Source organism: Cnephaeus nilssonii (genome assembly GCF_951640355.1).
Source record: "Cnephaeus nilssonii genome assembly, chromosome: 18".
Lineage (NCBI taxonomy): Eukaryota > Metazoa > Chordata > Mammalia > Chiroptera > Vespertilionidae > Cnephaeus > Cnephaeus nilssonii.
In genome coordinates this window covers 13596566-13613181 of record NC_137089.1, presented here as the reverse complement: position 1 = coordinate 13613181, position 16616 = coordinate 13596566, and the positions used below count along the sequence as shown (strand labels likewise).

The window sequence follows — 16616 nt, the reverse complement described above, 5'->3', positions numbered from 1 at the left end:
GGTAACCTACCTTGATGTCTGGTCATACATGTATTCCTCAGCCCCGACTGAAGCACTTCGAAATTTCTACAAAATATCCAAGTTATAGAAATTAAAACCAAGAAGTGAGTCATTATTACAAATTTTAAAAAGTGATAGATGTATCCAAACTGTTTTGTCCTCACTTTAGAAAGGAAAATCATATTTTTTGGCATTGCATTTTCAACTGTCGTGAAAGGAGCTACCCTTTGTGCACAGAACCCACATATCACCTGCAGTGGGAACTACCCTCAACAAAAAGCATGTGTGCTTTGTGTATTATTCACGGGTCTGCAGGTGTTCTTAGAGTGTCTGCAGGTTCTGGAAACTGTTTCCTCAAACATATAAAACATCTTCCACTGTCTATTACCTCTAATGCTTATTCTAAGTCATAGAATCTGAGTTACTGGAACAGTAATTACACACATTGCAATCCAAGCATTATAGAAGAGGGATTTGGAGCATAGTTTCTAGAGCGAGACTGTGTAGGGTCACGTTCTAGCTCTCTTGCCTGCTATCTGTGTGAACTGAGGCAAGTGCCTTATTTTCTCCATCTGTAAAATGCATACTTACAGTGATTAGAAGGACTAAATATGCAAATAAAGGATAAGAACAGTAAGCGTTATACAGTGGAACCTCGATTTTTTTTAACTTAATTTGTTCTGGAAAGCTGTTTGAGAAGCCATTTGTTCATGACAGAGAATCAAAGATTCAGATTTAAGCTTCTTTTATAACCAGTCAATCAATCAATCAATCAATCAATCAGCAAAGCACTTAATGGGAATTTTTGAGGCTTTATCATCTTCATGGTGCCAGGAGAAATATAGAAAAACTACAAGGCATTGTCCTGTCCTCAGAGAGATAAAAATTGGTGGAGGAGATGGGTAAATTCACATGAAAAGCAACAAAAGAAACAACAATACAACAAGAGAAACAAAAGTACAGCAAATGACTAACTATGAAAGGCTATGTTGAATCACTCATTTACTCAGGCAGGTGTCTTGACTGGAAAAGCGCAGAACGGCCACTGCCAGGAAAGGAAAACCAGCAATATTAGAAGAGTTCATGGAGACTGTGACCTTTGCTCCGACCCTTGGAAGCCAAAGAGAACCTGGGTTTACTGAAGAAATTAAAAGAAAGTAATCCGGGTGAGAGAGGACCACCAGGATTCAAGACAAAATGATAGGTACAAATGTGGTTCGTGGATGGAGTCAAGGACATAGGCCTGCCCTGGTTATGAAGGACCTGAAAGTCTACAGTAGCCAAATGTGCTGAAGTCGGTTAGAATTAAGTAAAGTTGAACATTCAGTTCCTCAGTCAAGCAGCCACCTTTCAAATACTATATTGACACATGGAACTAGTGGCTACCATCTGGGACAGCATAAAAGACAATTTCCATCATTGCAGAAAGTTCTATTGGACAGGACGAATTTATGAAAAGGTACTTATACTTAGTACAGTTAAGAATTAGGAATATTTGGAGTATGAGGATAGCATGAAGAAAAAGATACTTAAGGAAGTATTTTGGAGATAGAAGGGATGCATTTCCAAAGTCTTTGAAGGAATATGTAATAACCTGCAACAACACATAGTGAACCAGTATTAGTAAACATGGCCTTGAGTAAATTTATTGTCAATGCCATAGAGCTCTGCAGCCTGAGGATAGGCTAGCCTACTAAAACATATTGGACTTCTAACGTCTATGATTCTAATCCCCCGGGTGATATGAAAAGGTGTGATATACTACAACTGTGCGGACTCAAAGAGACTGTCTATGTGCTGACTGAAATAAAGAATCACTCCAATAACTATCAGTGCATATGAACAAGAACTATGAAAAAAATAGTTGATATGTTTTAGACACAGAATTACTGTTCTCAAGTTTAAATTTTTCCCCTTAATTCTGTTATACTGTCTTTCAAACTTAAAAAAATTAAATGTAGAGTCCACTTGGAATATATCACCATCCTCTATGAGACATGGTCATAGTAATGGGTCACATGGCCCTACATGATTTAGTATGAAGAATTAGAACCAAAATGCTTGGGCCATTCCGGCTACAGTTACCACGTTTCATAACTGTTTGGACATCTTTTGATATAATCTGTAGGATGCCTAAAGGCAAGCAGACAGCCAACGTTACCATACCTTACTGTGATTTGATATAGTGCATCTATATATTTCTTAATTATTTAGGTCAAACTACTCCCTTCCTGACACCACTACACACGCACACACACACACACACACACACACACACACACACAAATGAATCAGTGTCTAATAGAGAATGAAATCTGCTCATTCAACAAGGGTCTTAGACATTTTAATAATATTCCTAAAAGAATACTAGATTTTAGACAAACTTTCCTTAGTGAAATTTCCTTGGTGAGGTTACTGAGCTCACCTAATCTATAGCCTGTTGGCAATGCCACAGCTAAAGATCATAATAGAGCATTCCACTTAATTCACAGCAGATTGAAATACAATATGCAAGGTAAACACTGATTTCCAAGACTGGAGAGCAGCTAAAATATTCCAACTATTCCAAATTCAGTGGGAATAATCTTCATATATAGTTTCTGGTAAGTTACTTTCTCATGCACCTAAAAATAAAACCCCAAATACAATAGCTTCCTTTCACCAGCCTCTTTATCTACAACACAAACACAACTGATAACACATCCCCCAAATAGCAGGATGGTTCGTTGACATTGGACAACATCCATGGACTCTTCTGTGACTAATGGAATATTTCTACACCACGTAAGAAAAACATCAGTGCAGCCCTTTAGTGAAAAAGCATGTACTTCACATTCCCATGTGGAGTGATTTTAAAACAAACAAGCCAGCAGCGATCATTGTTTCTGTAAATTCTATGGGCACAGGAGAAGAATAGGTACAAAGTACACATACACACACTTGATTATTGAAAATACAAATTCTTTCTTGAATATTCAATCAGACAAGATCGTAGAAAGTTATATTGGTTTTTGTTCTTTTTTTTTTAAAGAATAGGCAGACAACTTTAGCTACCCTTTGGGAAGGTTACAAACTAGAAGAGGTCAAGGTAAAAACTTTAAAAAATAGAAAGTTTCCACACAAAAATCTCTTCATCCCTTATAAATATTTAATTTTTAAGATCAAAACTAAAACAAAGGAATCTGTCAGCTGAGAGTCAAAAAAATATTCCTCCACATACCTAGACCAATGGTTTATTGAAACCTGCTCATAATAAAAGATACAAACACATTGTTAAAAATAGCCGTCAACTCACAGTTCAATTCATTTATCCCACTTTAAAAGTAAATAGAGAACAAAAGTTAGCTGAGGGGCCCAGCCAGCCGGTTTGGCTCAATAGTTGAGCGTTGACCCATGAACCAAGAGGTTACTGGTTCGATTCCCAGTGGGGACACTTTCCTGGGTTGCCCGGTTGCGGCTATGGCTCGATCCCCAGTGGGGGTGTGCAGAAGACAGCCGACGGATGTGTTTCTCTCTCATCGATGTCTCTCTCTCTCTATCCCTCTCCCTTCCTCACTCTCTAAAATCAATAAAAACATATTTAAAAAATAAAAAATTCAACAGATCTTAAATAAAATTTGTTTCTAAATTTAAAAAAAAAAGTTAGCTGGGGGTTCTGGATTCAGGTTCTTGCTACTGATGAAAGAGCGGGGACTCACCTCCGAGGTTCCGTCCTTGAAGCTCTCGCTGTAAGTGCTGTCCGGGGTGCTGCGCTGGTCATCCTTGAGGTAGGTGCCGTGGCTGGCCATGGAGGGCGCACCGTACTGAGTCTGTTCAAAGATAACCACACGCTGCTCCTCCCCGTCCCCCCGGGGATAGTGCACGGGTGGGGCCATGAAAACTGGTGTGAAATCTTCAGCTTTCACCACCGTGATTCCTGACACGGGGATGATGGCAGGGCTCTCGGGCACGCTGGCGCTGTACTGTTCCCGTTTGGAATTCTCCAGGGGGTCTTGGTTTAGGGACAGGTTCACAGGAACAGTCTTTAGGACCTGTACTCGGTTTTCTCCTCCACTCAGGTTACTCTGGGCTTCGCTGGTGCCAAGACAGTTTCTGTGTGTTGAAACCCACCCCAAAATAGGATAGAGTTAGGAAGCTCACCATTTTGCAACTCGTGATAAAATAACGGACGCAGGCGATCATCAGCGGGTGTGAATGTATATTAATCGGAGGAAAGGCTGATGGTGAACTTCACAATGGGAGCCAAAGGATCTCTGCATCCCTAGGAGGACAACTACACGTGGGTGCCTCCTGCAATCAGACCCACCTAGAAAGTGCTATTACTTTATTTAAAAAAAGAAGAAGAAGAAGAAGAAGAAGTTGACCTTAATTCTAAGCAAGCCTTTACATCTAACCTCCAGCTCTCAGGAAGCACAGGAGCTGGAAGAAAGACTTAGACAACCTCCTAAAGGAGCGATCAGACAAACCAGAATGCCGCATTGCACGTCCTACTGACCTGGCTTCTTCAGTAAGTCAGAGGCATGAAAAAGGAAGAAAGATGGGGGGCTTATTCTAGACTAGAAGAAATTTAAAAGACGTAACAATCAACTATGGTGAGAAGATCTTGTGTGGATCCCGATCTGAACAAACCAAAGAGGCATTTATGAAGCAACAGGATTTTTGAGGCAATTGAATATGGACTGGGCGTTAGGTGATATTAAGGAAATATGTTAATTTAGTTAGGTGTGGTAAGGATTTTGAGATGATGTAATAAAGTGTCCTGGGTTTTTTTTAGATATACAAACCAGAAGGAGTTAAGGTAAAATGACATGACTTATTTTAAATTCTATTGCCACTGAAAAAGGAAAAGGAGGGGAAGAGAAGAGGTAGAGATTAAGCAAGTGTAACAAACGTTGTCACTGCTGAATCAAGTGGATCAGATGGGCATCTGGGGGTCACTACATGGTCCTCTTTACTTCTGTAGATGTTTGAAAACTTTCAAAAGAAAACATTTTAAAATATTTTTATTTAAAAAAGGCAGGAGAACTGACATGGTCATTTGAGGGAGGGTGAGAAGGATATTTTTCACTTTCCTGTGGGCTACACTAAAATTTAGAAATTGTAGGAAAAGTAAGAAGTGAGAATTTATCATTTAAATATTTTCACTAAATGAAGGAATAACATGAGCTCACTCATAGCCTTAGCACTGAATTACATTCGGGGCTTAAGGAAGTGGTGTCACTGTAAAAGAAGATCTCTCAGATCTCAGACCTCCTGGCTGGTACAAAGAGAAAGGAGGATTTAGAAAATTAATTCTTGCCAGGCTAGAATGAAATATTTTCATTTATACGAAAGAATTCTGGGAGAGAGCAGAAGCAGAGAGAGACTCGTTAATGGAAGATTATTATTGATAACAAAATGATTTTACTAGCAAAGTCTCTGTGGTCAGTAAATTCTGAGGCCACCTCTCACTTATTTATTGATTACTCTGATGGATAAACAGAGAAAATACCTGTCTTGTATGGAGCCCGGTCCCCGATGTCTGCTTTATTTAAACTAGCATGTCCCTTGTAGGGCTTACCGGCATCTCTCACAGAGAGAAATATGCTAATAAAATTGGTTCTTCCAAGAATAGAGCTCTCTTGGCTCCTCTCTATAAAGGAAGTCCATTAGCTTCTGAGCTTGCCTAACTCTCAAGCAGGACTTGGTATTTCAGCTTTGATTTTTTCAGATAAAACTTCAAAGTGAAGCTGGAGGAAAGAATGGCTCCACATGAACACAGCCAACAGAAAATAGCTACACTTCTCTGAGTCTGTCACAGATCTGTACAAACCATTCTAGAAAATAACCCTTTAGAGAATAAAATCGTAAGTCTACAAACATTCTGGCTTTAAGTAATAACCTGCTTTCGTGGCCAAATCAAGCGGTGAATCTGTATATAGGACACAGTGAAAATTAAGAAATTATGTTTAATCTGAATCCAGTTAGCCGGAGGATGCCAAAACCCAGACCACCCATTTATATCAGCATTTCCTAAACCCCATTATTTAGAACATTTGCATGGAATGTTAATAGATGTTCCTCAAAGAAAGGAGTCCACGATAAAATCAGCATTAAAACAAAACAAAAAAATCTTTGCCATAACAAGACCACCCTGGTGGGTCACAAACACCATGAACACGGTAAAGGCCCCCCAGGCGTTCCTTCACCTGTTTAATTGTAACCCAGAATTTCTGAAACTCGTTTTACTCCAGACCCTTTTGTGGAGGATTAGCTATTAATACTAGTGGGTAATGTCCTGCAAGTTGAGTGGAGAAGTGTTGGTCTACATTTATTAGCTACCAAAGCAATTACCCAGTTTCCACTCCTTTGGGTTTTGAACTAGTATAGCCTTAATGGCTTTGCCGAAATATTACAAGTTAACCAACTCCTGTATAGTTAAAAGAGTTCATTTTAGTCCACATTTGTTAATTCTTTAATTCCTATAAAATGACTGAATTCTAAACACAAACTAGATTTATAGTTGTACAACTCTAGCTGAGTCATTATTATATGATGAGGAAATAACAGGCTCAGCAGCATCCTATAACGTGTAACTATGCCCCTGTAGAACAGCTTTGGCTTTCAAAGCTGATGCAGGAGAACTTCAGAAAGACATCCAAAAAATGGATGATTAAAACAAAGTAAGAATTATTGTGAGATACTGACTCACCTGCAATATAATTTAAAATTGAACCAAATATTATAAAAGGAGAAAAATGCAATGCTAAGAAAGGTGCATTCAATATTGTAGGAAGTGGCTATAGGGTCAAGCCTCGGACTGACCTGTGGCAGAGCCTCATACAAGTCCCAGCACAATTATGCTTGGCCTTATAGTCCTCCCTTGTTCCTAGGTAGCTAATGGGCTGTGGGAGGTGTAGCAAGTGCTGCCAAAACAAGGCTTGAGTAACAAAATAGATTTGAAACTCACAAGAACATTGTAAACATGTTGACCACGCCCCTTGTTTTGCTTTGTGTGATCTGACTATAAAATAATAAAGCTTCAGTTTACAGGCTGTGTCACTGTTTCCTCATCCAGGCACAGTGATCCTACCTAGCCCCAACTGTATTCTCTTGTCTGTCTTCTTTAATCCTTCACCGCCCCTCCTCAGGTTCACCCCTGGCCGTGCTGGACACGGTTCACAATATACTTTTTTAAAACTTTTTGGATTATGTCATTGAAAGTCTATTTTCCAAAGAAGCAACTTCTGTATACAGTGGTAATGATATCATGTTAGCACATGGCACCTTAATTCATGAATGCACTGCAGATCAAATGATATCCTTCCAAATCACATTCAGCAAGAGTCTACTAAGTCATAATTAGTCTATACAAGGTGGTTTTGTGTATCCCTCACTGCCAGCTTTCTTAAAGGTGTTCCATTAAAATCACAAAAATAACCATTAAAATACAATGAGCACCTGTCACTTTAAAGGTGTTCTAAAAGATACTTTAATTAAACATGGTTCTTTTGTCTACTATGATGTAGACAGAGTACACATCTGAGACTCATTTTCTCCCGATCCCTCTATGATTGCTGATACAGGACCTTGCAGACAGCAGAGTCTTAGCTTAATAAATAATGGCTAGATGGAGGAAAAGTTACAGGACCTGAAGAGTGGCAGCTTCCTTCTCCCTGTCATCACTACTGCCAACTGGGACCCAGGGCCCATGGCAGTGTGGGGCACCAGCAGGTCCCTGTGGACCTGCAAATCAGATGCAGTTAGTCATAATCATCTGCTGGGATACACTTTGGAGATGATGCACAGCTTAGGGCTGCTAGTTGGTGGGGTGGCCCCAACTGCTAGTCCTAATATATAAAAACCCAGGGTCTGTAACATCCAAAATGACCGAAGGCTCGACCGACGGAAAGTCAGTGCTGGGTTGCCGTGGCGACCAGGCACTGACTGCCCGCTGCTGCGGGCGCCACAACCCAGCACTGACTGCCGAGGGGGCTGCGGATCAGTCTTGAAGAGAGGCCTGGAGAGAGAAGCAGGGTCTGATCCATAGCCTCTGTGGCAGCTGTTGATAAGCCCTTTCTCTCGGGGCCTGGCCAGCACCTGCGCCTCTCTTTCTCTCAGGCTCCACTGGGGCTGCTGATCAGCCCCACCTCTCTGATCAGGCCCATTGATAGGCCCAGAGTCGCTGACTGGCATAGAAACTGACCAATCAAAACCAAAACTGGGTGAAGTGGGAGAAGTCAATGGCTGCCTAGGAGGCGGAGCTTTTGACGCTGACTGGCATAGAAACCGACCAGTCAGAACCTAATCTGGGTGAACTACAAAGGCAGAACCTAAGGTGGGGGCTGAGGAGGGGTTTTAAGGGCAACAGCAGTTTGGTGTAAGGTGTAAGAAAGTGGTTCAATTTCTTAATGACCGGTTTGGCAAGTATAGTGCATATGGCTGGCTATCAGTCCAGATATGGGGATTATGTATTTCTGTCTGCCAAGAGCATCTCCTCCTGATGAAAAAGGCTTCCCCCTCCCCCCATTTAAGCAATCCTATCCTATATAATCTATCTATACTACTAAAAGGGTAATATGCTAATTAGACCGGGTCGACCGGCCACCTTCCGGCCGTCCGGCTTTCTTCTGGACAAAGCCATGGTGGTGGGGGCCAAGGCAGAGGCCGTTAGGGGTCTGGGCCAAAACCCAGGGAGGCCTGAAGTCCTGCCTGGGACCAGATGAACAAGCGTACCTAAGGCAGGAATGAAACGATACAAAAACTGCGGATTCAAAACCACATTCCCCAATTGCTTCCTCGGAAATAAAACTTTTTTTTCTTTTTAATTTCAATCTGTAGGACTGTATCCTGTTTTCCAATTGGTTCTTATTTCAAGATTGCAGGAAAGGAGTATTATGTAGTGATCTCCCTGACATCTGTCCCATGCCTCCTCCCTGACAGTGTCCACTGCTACCCAGAGCCTCTTCCTCTACCTCATCAAAAGCAAGCTCCAAGTGCCTGATCCATCAAGAGCCTGATCACAGTTATACAGCCGTGGGAGTGGCAGAAAACTCACCTCAGTGGTGGGCTATCTTGCCAGCAGATCACCTCTAACCATGGGGATTTTCAGCCTCCTCGGAAGGGGGGATGTATATCAAGAGCCTGCTGGTGACTCTTTTGATGCACAATCAAAAAATGCAATTTTCTCTCTCTACTGAGAGACTGGGTTTTGGCCCAGACTCCAAAAGACAGTTAGAGGAGGCTATGACCCTATCTCCTATAGTTTAGTACTGTTTGAAAAAAACAAATAAAAACATCGAACAAGAGTTTTTTGGAAGCCGGGCATATTCCTTTAAATGACACGGTACCTTTTGTCCTGATCTTCTTGGTTGTCACTTGCTTTGCTCACAGACAGCAGCCTCTTGTCTCGAGGAACCTGGAAACATCAGAAACCATCAGTGAGACTTACATAGATGCAACTGTGACCATGTGCAGAGCTAGACACCAACAGAAGCAAAAAAAAAAAAAAAAAAAAAAAAAAAAAACTGAAATGGGACACACTCCAGAGGAAGGCGGCAGATTTGCTATAGCCAGGAGCTGGTTAAAGGCTGAGTAGGTGCAATGACAGTGGACCAGACACAAAGGGGTGATGCTAAATGGAGGGCCACACAATCATGATTCCGCTGTGCGCACGGCTGACACGGACAACTGTCCTGAACCTGAGCCACTCCTCAGCCCTCCCCACCTTGGGAGTGGATGGGGGAAAGGAGTACAATAAATGAAGGATGGATCTGGACATCTGTGCCCTAGAGCAGACAGAAAACCTCTTGGAGTTACAACAAGCATCCTGTTAAGGAGCAGGCACTGACCCTCTACTCTGGTGAGGGGCTGCAGGTGCTGAGATGAAGGGGAGCAAACTGGGCAGGGGCTGCACTGTCCAGTGAGGGAGCAGTGTCTGGTATACCTGGACCACCCTTTACCACCCTCTCTACATAGTTCAGGGCCTTGCTTCCACAGTTTTTTCTTCTAACACACTTTTATTGTCTACACAAGCACAATGCTGATATACTGCCTGAAACATTATTGAAAAAGTACCACTTGTGAGAAGGCACACCCCACCAGCAGTTTCTGATCACCATCTAATCCCCCTACTGCAGCTCAGATTGTTTGCATATCTCTGCCATAGTTTTCAAACATGGAAATAGCAGGTTTGGGTTTGGTTGGTTGGTTGGATAATTTTTTGGGAAAAGGGGTGTTTTATTTTGTTCTTTCTAGATCTTCCTTTTAGCCAAACTCCTCTGCATCTAAAATGCAGTCTTCACTATTTTGACATAAAAGAGCATTTATAAGAAGTGTTTCTCTTCTGAATTGCCCTAGCAATTCTTACGATTTCTACTCACCTGGATCATATGCAAGCCCAGTCAACTGGATTAAGGAGAAAAAACTGGAATGGGACACACTCCAGAGGAAGGCATGGCTAAGAGCAGGGTGGCTAAGAGTCAAGACCTAGACTGGACTGTCTGGGTTCAAATCTCCAGCTCTACGACTAACTAAACTCTGCCTCACTTTCCTTATCTATAAAACAGGCTTAACCTTTTGCACTTGATGTCGAGTGTGACTCAACACGGTTAGCTTTAGAATAAAGGAATCGAGAAAAAAGCAAGCAAGTGCAAGCGAGTGCAAAGGGTTAATGGTAGTTTTAGACCTCACAGTTTTCAGTAAAATTAGATGAGTTAATTTTTTAGAAGCATTTAGATTGTATGGTACAAGTATACTATATAATAAAAGGCTAATATGCAAATAGACCAAACAACCAGTCGCTATGACATGCGCTGACCACTAGGGGGCATGCATGGAACATGGCGGGCATCGGCCGTGATGGGATGGTGGAGCAGGTGAGTGGGGGCACCAGACCAAGGTGGGGCGCCAGTCACTGTCATTGGGCGAGCCTCTGGTGATTACTGAAAATTCTTTGCTCCCGTGCACCGCAGTCTGGCCCAGCAATTGCACCTGCTGCCGGCGCCCGGCGCTGGCCCCCATTGCTCAGTGCCATCAGCGGGTGTGAGCGGTGGCTGCTGGCCCCGATCACCCCTGAGGGTTTCTCCACCTCCCCGTGCTCCTAAGGGGTGATCTGGGCCGGTAGCCGCCACTCTCACCCGCTGATGGTGCTAAGCGATTGGGGCCAGCGCCAACAGTGGGTGCGAGCGGAGCCAGCACTGTCAGTGCATGCGAGTGGAGGTGGGAGCGGGGCTGCCATCAGACAGGGTACCGGGAGCCGTGGCGGGAGGGGCTAGGCGGGGGCCCAGAGGATGGGCCGAGACCCACTCCTGTCCCCCCCCCCCCCCCCCCGCACAGCCTCGCAGCCCACAGTTCCTTTCAAGGTGCACAAATTTGTGCACTGGGCGCCTAGTTTCTTAAATAAAAATAAAATAAATCAACTATAAGTCCTTCATTAACATGTCAATGTTGAGAGTCTACATACAACATTCTTGGCATTGCTAAATGCTGGATAGAAATGACATAATAAAATATTGTTCCTATCATCTACTGAAGATAATATATAAACATAAAAATTCAATGCTCAGCACAACCATGTTCATAGCAGCATTACTCACAATAGCCAAAAGGTGAAAACAACCTCAATGTCCATGTACAGATGAATGGATAAACAAAATGTGGTATATACATACAATGGAATATTATTCAGCCTCAACAATGAAATTCTGATACCTGCTATAATATAAACAAGCATTAAAGACATTACGAGCCCAGCTGGAGTGGCTCAAGGGTTGAGCTCGACCTATGAATCCGGAGGTCAGGGATCGATTCCCAGTCAGGGCATATGCCCTAGTTGCAGGCTCAATCCCCACTAGGGGATGTGCAGGAGGCAGCCAATCAATGATTCTCTCCCATCATTGATGTTTCTATCTCTCTCCCCTTCTCCTTTCCTCTCTGAAATAAGTAAAAATATATTTTTAAAAACTTAAAAAAAATAAAGACCTTACAATAAATCCCATTGGACTCAAATCCATATACTTCCCTCTGAATGCCTGCTTCCTGGTTCAGCCTCCAACAGCCCTATTTTCTTATTCTTCTTAAAGAAGACCCTTTAACATTTCATGTAATATTGGTTTGGTGGTGACAAATTCCTTTAGCTTATTCTTGTCTGGGAAGTTCTTTATCTGTCCTTTGATTCTAAATAATAGCTTTGCTGGGTAGAGTAATCTTGGTTGTAGGTCCTTGCTTTTCATCTCTTTGAATATTTCTTATCAATCCCTTCTGGCCTGCAAAGTTTCTGTTGAGAAATCAGTTGAAGTTCTTATGGGAGCTCCTTAGTAGTAAGTAACTGACTGCTTTTCTTTTACTGCTTTTAAGATTCTCCCTTTGTCTTTAACTTTTTACATTTTAATTATGATCGTGTCTAGGTATGGGCCTCTTTGTGTTCATCTTGTTTGGGAACTTTTGTACTTCCTGGACTTGTATGACTACTTCTTCACCAGGTTAGAGAAGTTTTCTGTCATTTTTTCAAATATGTTCTGTCTTCTCCTTCCAGCATCCCCATGATGCAAATGTTGGTATGTTTGTAGTTGCCCCAGATGCTCCTTCTACTATTTTCATTTTTGTATTCCTTTTCCTTTTTGCTGTTCTGATTGGATGTTTTTTCCTTACTTATATTCCAAATTACTAATTTGATTCTTAGCTTCATCTACTCTACTGCTGATTCCCTGTAAATTATTCTTCACTTCAGTTAGTGTATCCTTCATTTCTGACTGGTCCTTTTTTATGCTGTTGAGGAGGTTTTCACTTAGTTTATTGAGCATCCTTATAACCAGTGTTTTGAACTCTGCATCTAGTAAGTAGATTGCTTGTCTCCATTTTGTTTAGTTCTTTTTCTGGAGTTTTGTTCTGTTCTTTCATTTGGGACATGTTTCCTTGTCTCCTCACTTTGGCAGTCTCCCTGTGTTGCTTCTATATATTAAGCAGAGCTGCTATGTCTCCCAGGCTTGGTAGACTGGCCTAGTGTAGCAGGTGTTTTGAGTCCAGTGGCACAGCCTCCCTGATCACCCAAGCTGGGCACTTGAAGTGTGCCCATGTGGGCTGTGTATATCTTCCTCATGTAGTTGAGCCTTGGTTATTGCTGGCACATCAATGGGAGAGATTTACTCCCAGGCTGATCAGCTGTAAGGACTGGCTGTGACCACCAACCACTGGCCACTGATCTCCGACCACAGTGGATCATCACCTGTGGAGGGGACCACCCCACAGAGCAGGATTTATTCAGCAGGGCTCCGATGCTTGAGGAGTCCTGCCCTTGAGTGTGTCACATGTGGAGGTTGTTGGGTGGCAATACTTTGACGTGGTCTCAAGCTGTCCACTGCGTACGCTGGCTCTGGGCCTCCCCTGAGGTGCAGGCCAGGGTCAACTGCCACCTGTGTTCTGCCCAGAGCCACATGGCATGAGCTACAAAGTGATCTGCAGATAGCTGCTATTTGTGGTGGGCTTGGAGGTGCCCAGGTGAGGCAAAGCTGCAAACCAAAGCCAGCTGCTGCTAGTGCAGGACTGAGCCACTTAGCAAGAGGGGGCACGCTGAGGCCAGATGCTACTTGTTTGAGAGATTTTAGGAAAATGTGAAGCATGAGCCACTGGAAACAGCTTGGGTGAGCCTGAAAGTTGGGTGGGGCAGGGACTCAGTGAATCACCAGGGCGGGGCAAACAGCGATAGCCAGGTTGATGGAGTGTCAGATATGGTGCCCGGCTGATGGCTGTGTGTGGAGGAAGGGCTCATCAAAGGAACAGTGGCCTCTGCCAGCACTTCTGTATGGGAGAAAGCCACCCCCCCAGCTCTCTCAGCCTATGCTGAACAATTCAGTTCCTCCATGTTTCTGGTGCCTTTCAAGCCGCTGCCCCAGCACAGGAGCTCAGAGGGAGTGAGTCTGAGTTAAGTTAGTGCATTTGGGGCCCTTTAAGAAGAACTGCCTGGGACTTGAGAAGCAGTCTCCCTCAACCTCAACCCCTTCTGGATTTTACAGCCATAAGTTATGGGGACTTCTCTTCCTGCCACTGGAACCCTGGGCTGGGGGCCTGATATATGGCTTCTGCAGCTGAGATGTCCCGCCCTTTTTTTTTTTCCTTTTTTTTTTATCTTCACCCAAGGACATTTTTTCCATTGTGTTTTAGAGAGAGTAGAGGGAGGGAGGGAGGAGAGAGGAATGGAGGAGGAGAAAGAGAGAGAATGATCAATGTGAGAGAGATACATCAATTGGTTTCCTCCCGCACGAGCCCTGACCGGGCAGAAGATAGAACCTGCAACCCAGGTACGTGCCCTTGAGTGGGAACTGAACCCGCGACCCTTCAGTGCATGGGCCGACGGGACCGGCCAGGGCTCCCTCCTGATTTTTATCTGCCACATTTGGGTGTGGGACCAGCCTTTTCCATGTCTCCCCACTCCTACCAGTCTTAATGTGGCTTCTTCTTTAATTCCTTAGTTGTCAGACTTCTATTCAGCCAGATTTCAGGCAGTTCTGAATGATGGCTGTTGTGTAGTATAGTTGTAATTTTGATGTGGTTGTGGGAGGAGGCAAGTACCACATGTACCGCCATCTTGCCTACAAGTCCAAAAAGGAATTTTTTTATGGTGAACACTGAATTGGGAATTCCCAAAGTTCTTAAGTTGAATGCCCTAAACCCAAACGTGACTATATTTGGAAATAGGGACTTCAAGGAGGTAATTAAGGTTAAGTGATGTATTAAGCCCTAATCCAGTAGGGCTTATCTCCGTATAAGAAAAGGAAAAGACACCAGAGTACACACACAGAGAAAAAGTCATGTCAGGACACAGCAAGAAGATGGCCATCTGCAAGCAAGAAATAAAGAGCGGTCTCACTAGAAACCAACCCTACCAGCACCGTGATCTCAGACTTCCAGCCTCCAGAACTCTGAGGGGGGGAAAAAAATCTGTTGTTTAAGCCACCCAGTCGTGGCAATTTTTTATGGCAGCCTGTATAATGGAATAGACATTAGGAAATAGACAGAATTGACCTGTGACCTTGAGGAAATCCCACTTAGTTGCCTGAACTATAAAGCATAACACAGGATGGGGTTCCCTGCAGTGATCCTGTGGTGACAGTTTAAAAAGGTAGGCAAAAAGACTACGACTTCTTCTCCAAGGAAACCCAAATGGCAGGTGATGCAGGTGCTGCAGAAGGGCCTGCAGGCCCAGGGCCCTGGAATGGGAGGCCGCAGTGGCTTTGGTGCATGATTTGGCAGTGGCATCCAGGCCTGGGTCACGGTATGTTCAGGGCCAGGACTGGGGCCTCAGAGCTCCCAGAGGCAAGGCCATGGGCAAAGACATGAAGATCAAGTCCCTGGAGGAGATCTATCTCTTCCCCTTGCCCATCAAGGAATCTGAGATCATTGACTTTTTCCTGGGGGCAACCCTCAAGGAGGAGGTTTTGAACATTATGCCAGTACAAAAGCAGACCCGCCAGTACAAAAGCAGAGCCGCCAGTACAAAAGCAGGCCCGTGCTGGTCAAAGGCATTTGTTGCCACTGGGGGACTACAATGGACATGCCAGTCTGGGTATTAAGTCCTCTGAGGAAGTAGCCACTGTCATCTGTGGAGTCATCATCCTGGCCAAGCTCTCTATTGTCCCGTGCAGCGAGGCTACTGGGGGAACAAGATTGGTAAGCCCCACACTGGCTTGTAAAGTGAGCACCTCTGTGGCTCTGTGATGGTGCCCCCAGGGACACAGGCCTCGTCTCAGCCCCCCCATACCACCCCCACCCGTGCCCCAGGAGGCTGCTGCTGATGGCTGGTATCCATGACTACGACACCTCAGCCAGGGGCTGCAATGCCATCAGGGCAACTTCGCCAAGGCCACCTCTAAGACCTACAGCTAGCTCACCCCCAAGCTCTGGAAAGAGACTGTGCACCAAGCCTCCCATCAGGAATTCACTGACCACCTTGTAAAGACCCACACCGCAGTTTCTGTGCAGAGCACCCAGGCTCCAGCTGTGGCCCACCACATAACTTTATACAAGAAAAATAATTAAGTGAATTGAGCATGTTTTTAAAAAAAGACTTTGAAATGTATAAAGTATTATACTGTGATATGCCGATGCCAGCTTCTAAGGACAGGGACCACCATCTCCTGAGTGCCTACTATGTGTCACACACACCCCCCTCTGACAACGCCCACCACTGTCCCCTAAGGGATAAGGCACTCCAGCCTTAGGAGGAAGGAAAAATGGTATCGATTACAGAAAGAATCAAAGAGCATTCCAAAAAGGTGGAAAAAGCATACAAAATTTAAATGATAACGTGGAGAGAATTATTACAATGACTTCCCAACGTTTTTCCTCCAAAAGCTAAACTCTTTTCAATAACATTTTCCTTTGCTACAGAAAAGTCTATCCTCAATGTAGATTAAACTGTTATCACTTTAACATCAGCAGATATAAACCAGGAACATCCAAAGGGCTAAGGTGTGAAAATGATCATTTGGACACGAAATTTTTTGGAAAAAAGACTAACCCTTTAATGTTTTTAATGCTTCAAGCAAAAATATAGTAAAGCTTATATAAAATAAACAAAGCCATGTTATTATATTAATCTACAAAGACTTAGAAAATACTTTAAATATTTTATATCCTAA

General features: G+C 43.5%; 1 protein-coding gene and 1 pseudogene across 4 annotated transcripts in view; one reads left to right on the top strand and one right to left on the bottom strand.

The window, feature by feature from the left end:
• The window catches only part of GRHL2 (grainyhead like transcription factor 2), a 127568-nt gene that overhangs the window by 70007 nt on the left and 40945 nt on the right, over positions 1 to 16616 (bottom strand). For all 3 annotated transcript variants that reach the window (XM_079796123.1, XM_079796124.1, XM_079796125.1), the window contains exons 3-5: positions 9330 to 9397; positions 3699 to 4092; positions 11 to 66 (exon numbers count right to left, since the gene is read on the bottom strand). In XM_079796123.1, the coding sequence (XP_079652249.1) occupies positions 11 to 66; positions 3699 to 4092; positions 9330 to 9397 (518 nt within the window). The remainder of the gene's footprint in view (positions 1 to 10; positions 67 to 3698; positions 4093 to 9329; positions 9398 to 16616) is intronic.
• Positions 15139 to 15920, top strand: LOC307114288 (small ribosomal subunit protein uS5-like; annotated as a pseudogene). Its single transcript has one exon. The product of its transcript is annotated as a small ribosomal subunit protein uS5-like (transcript).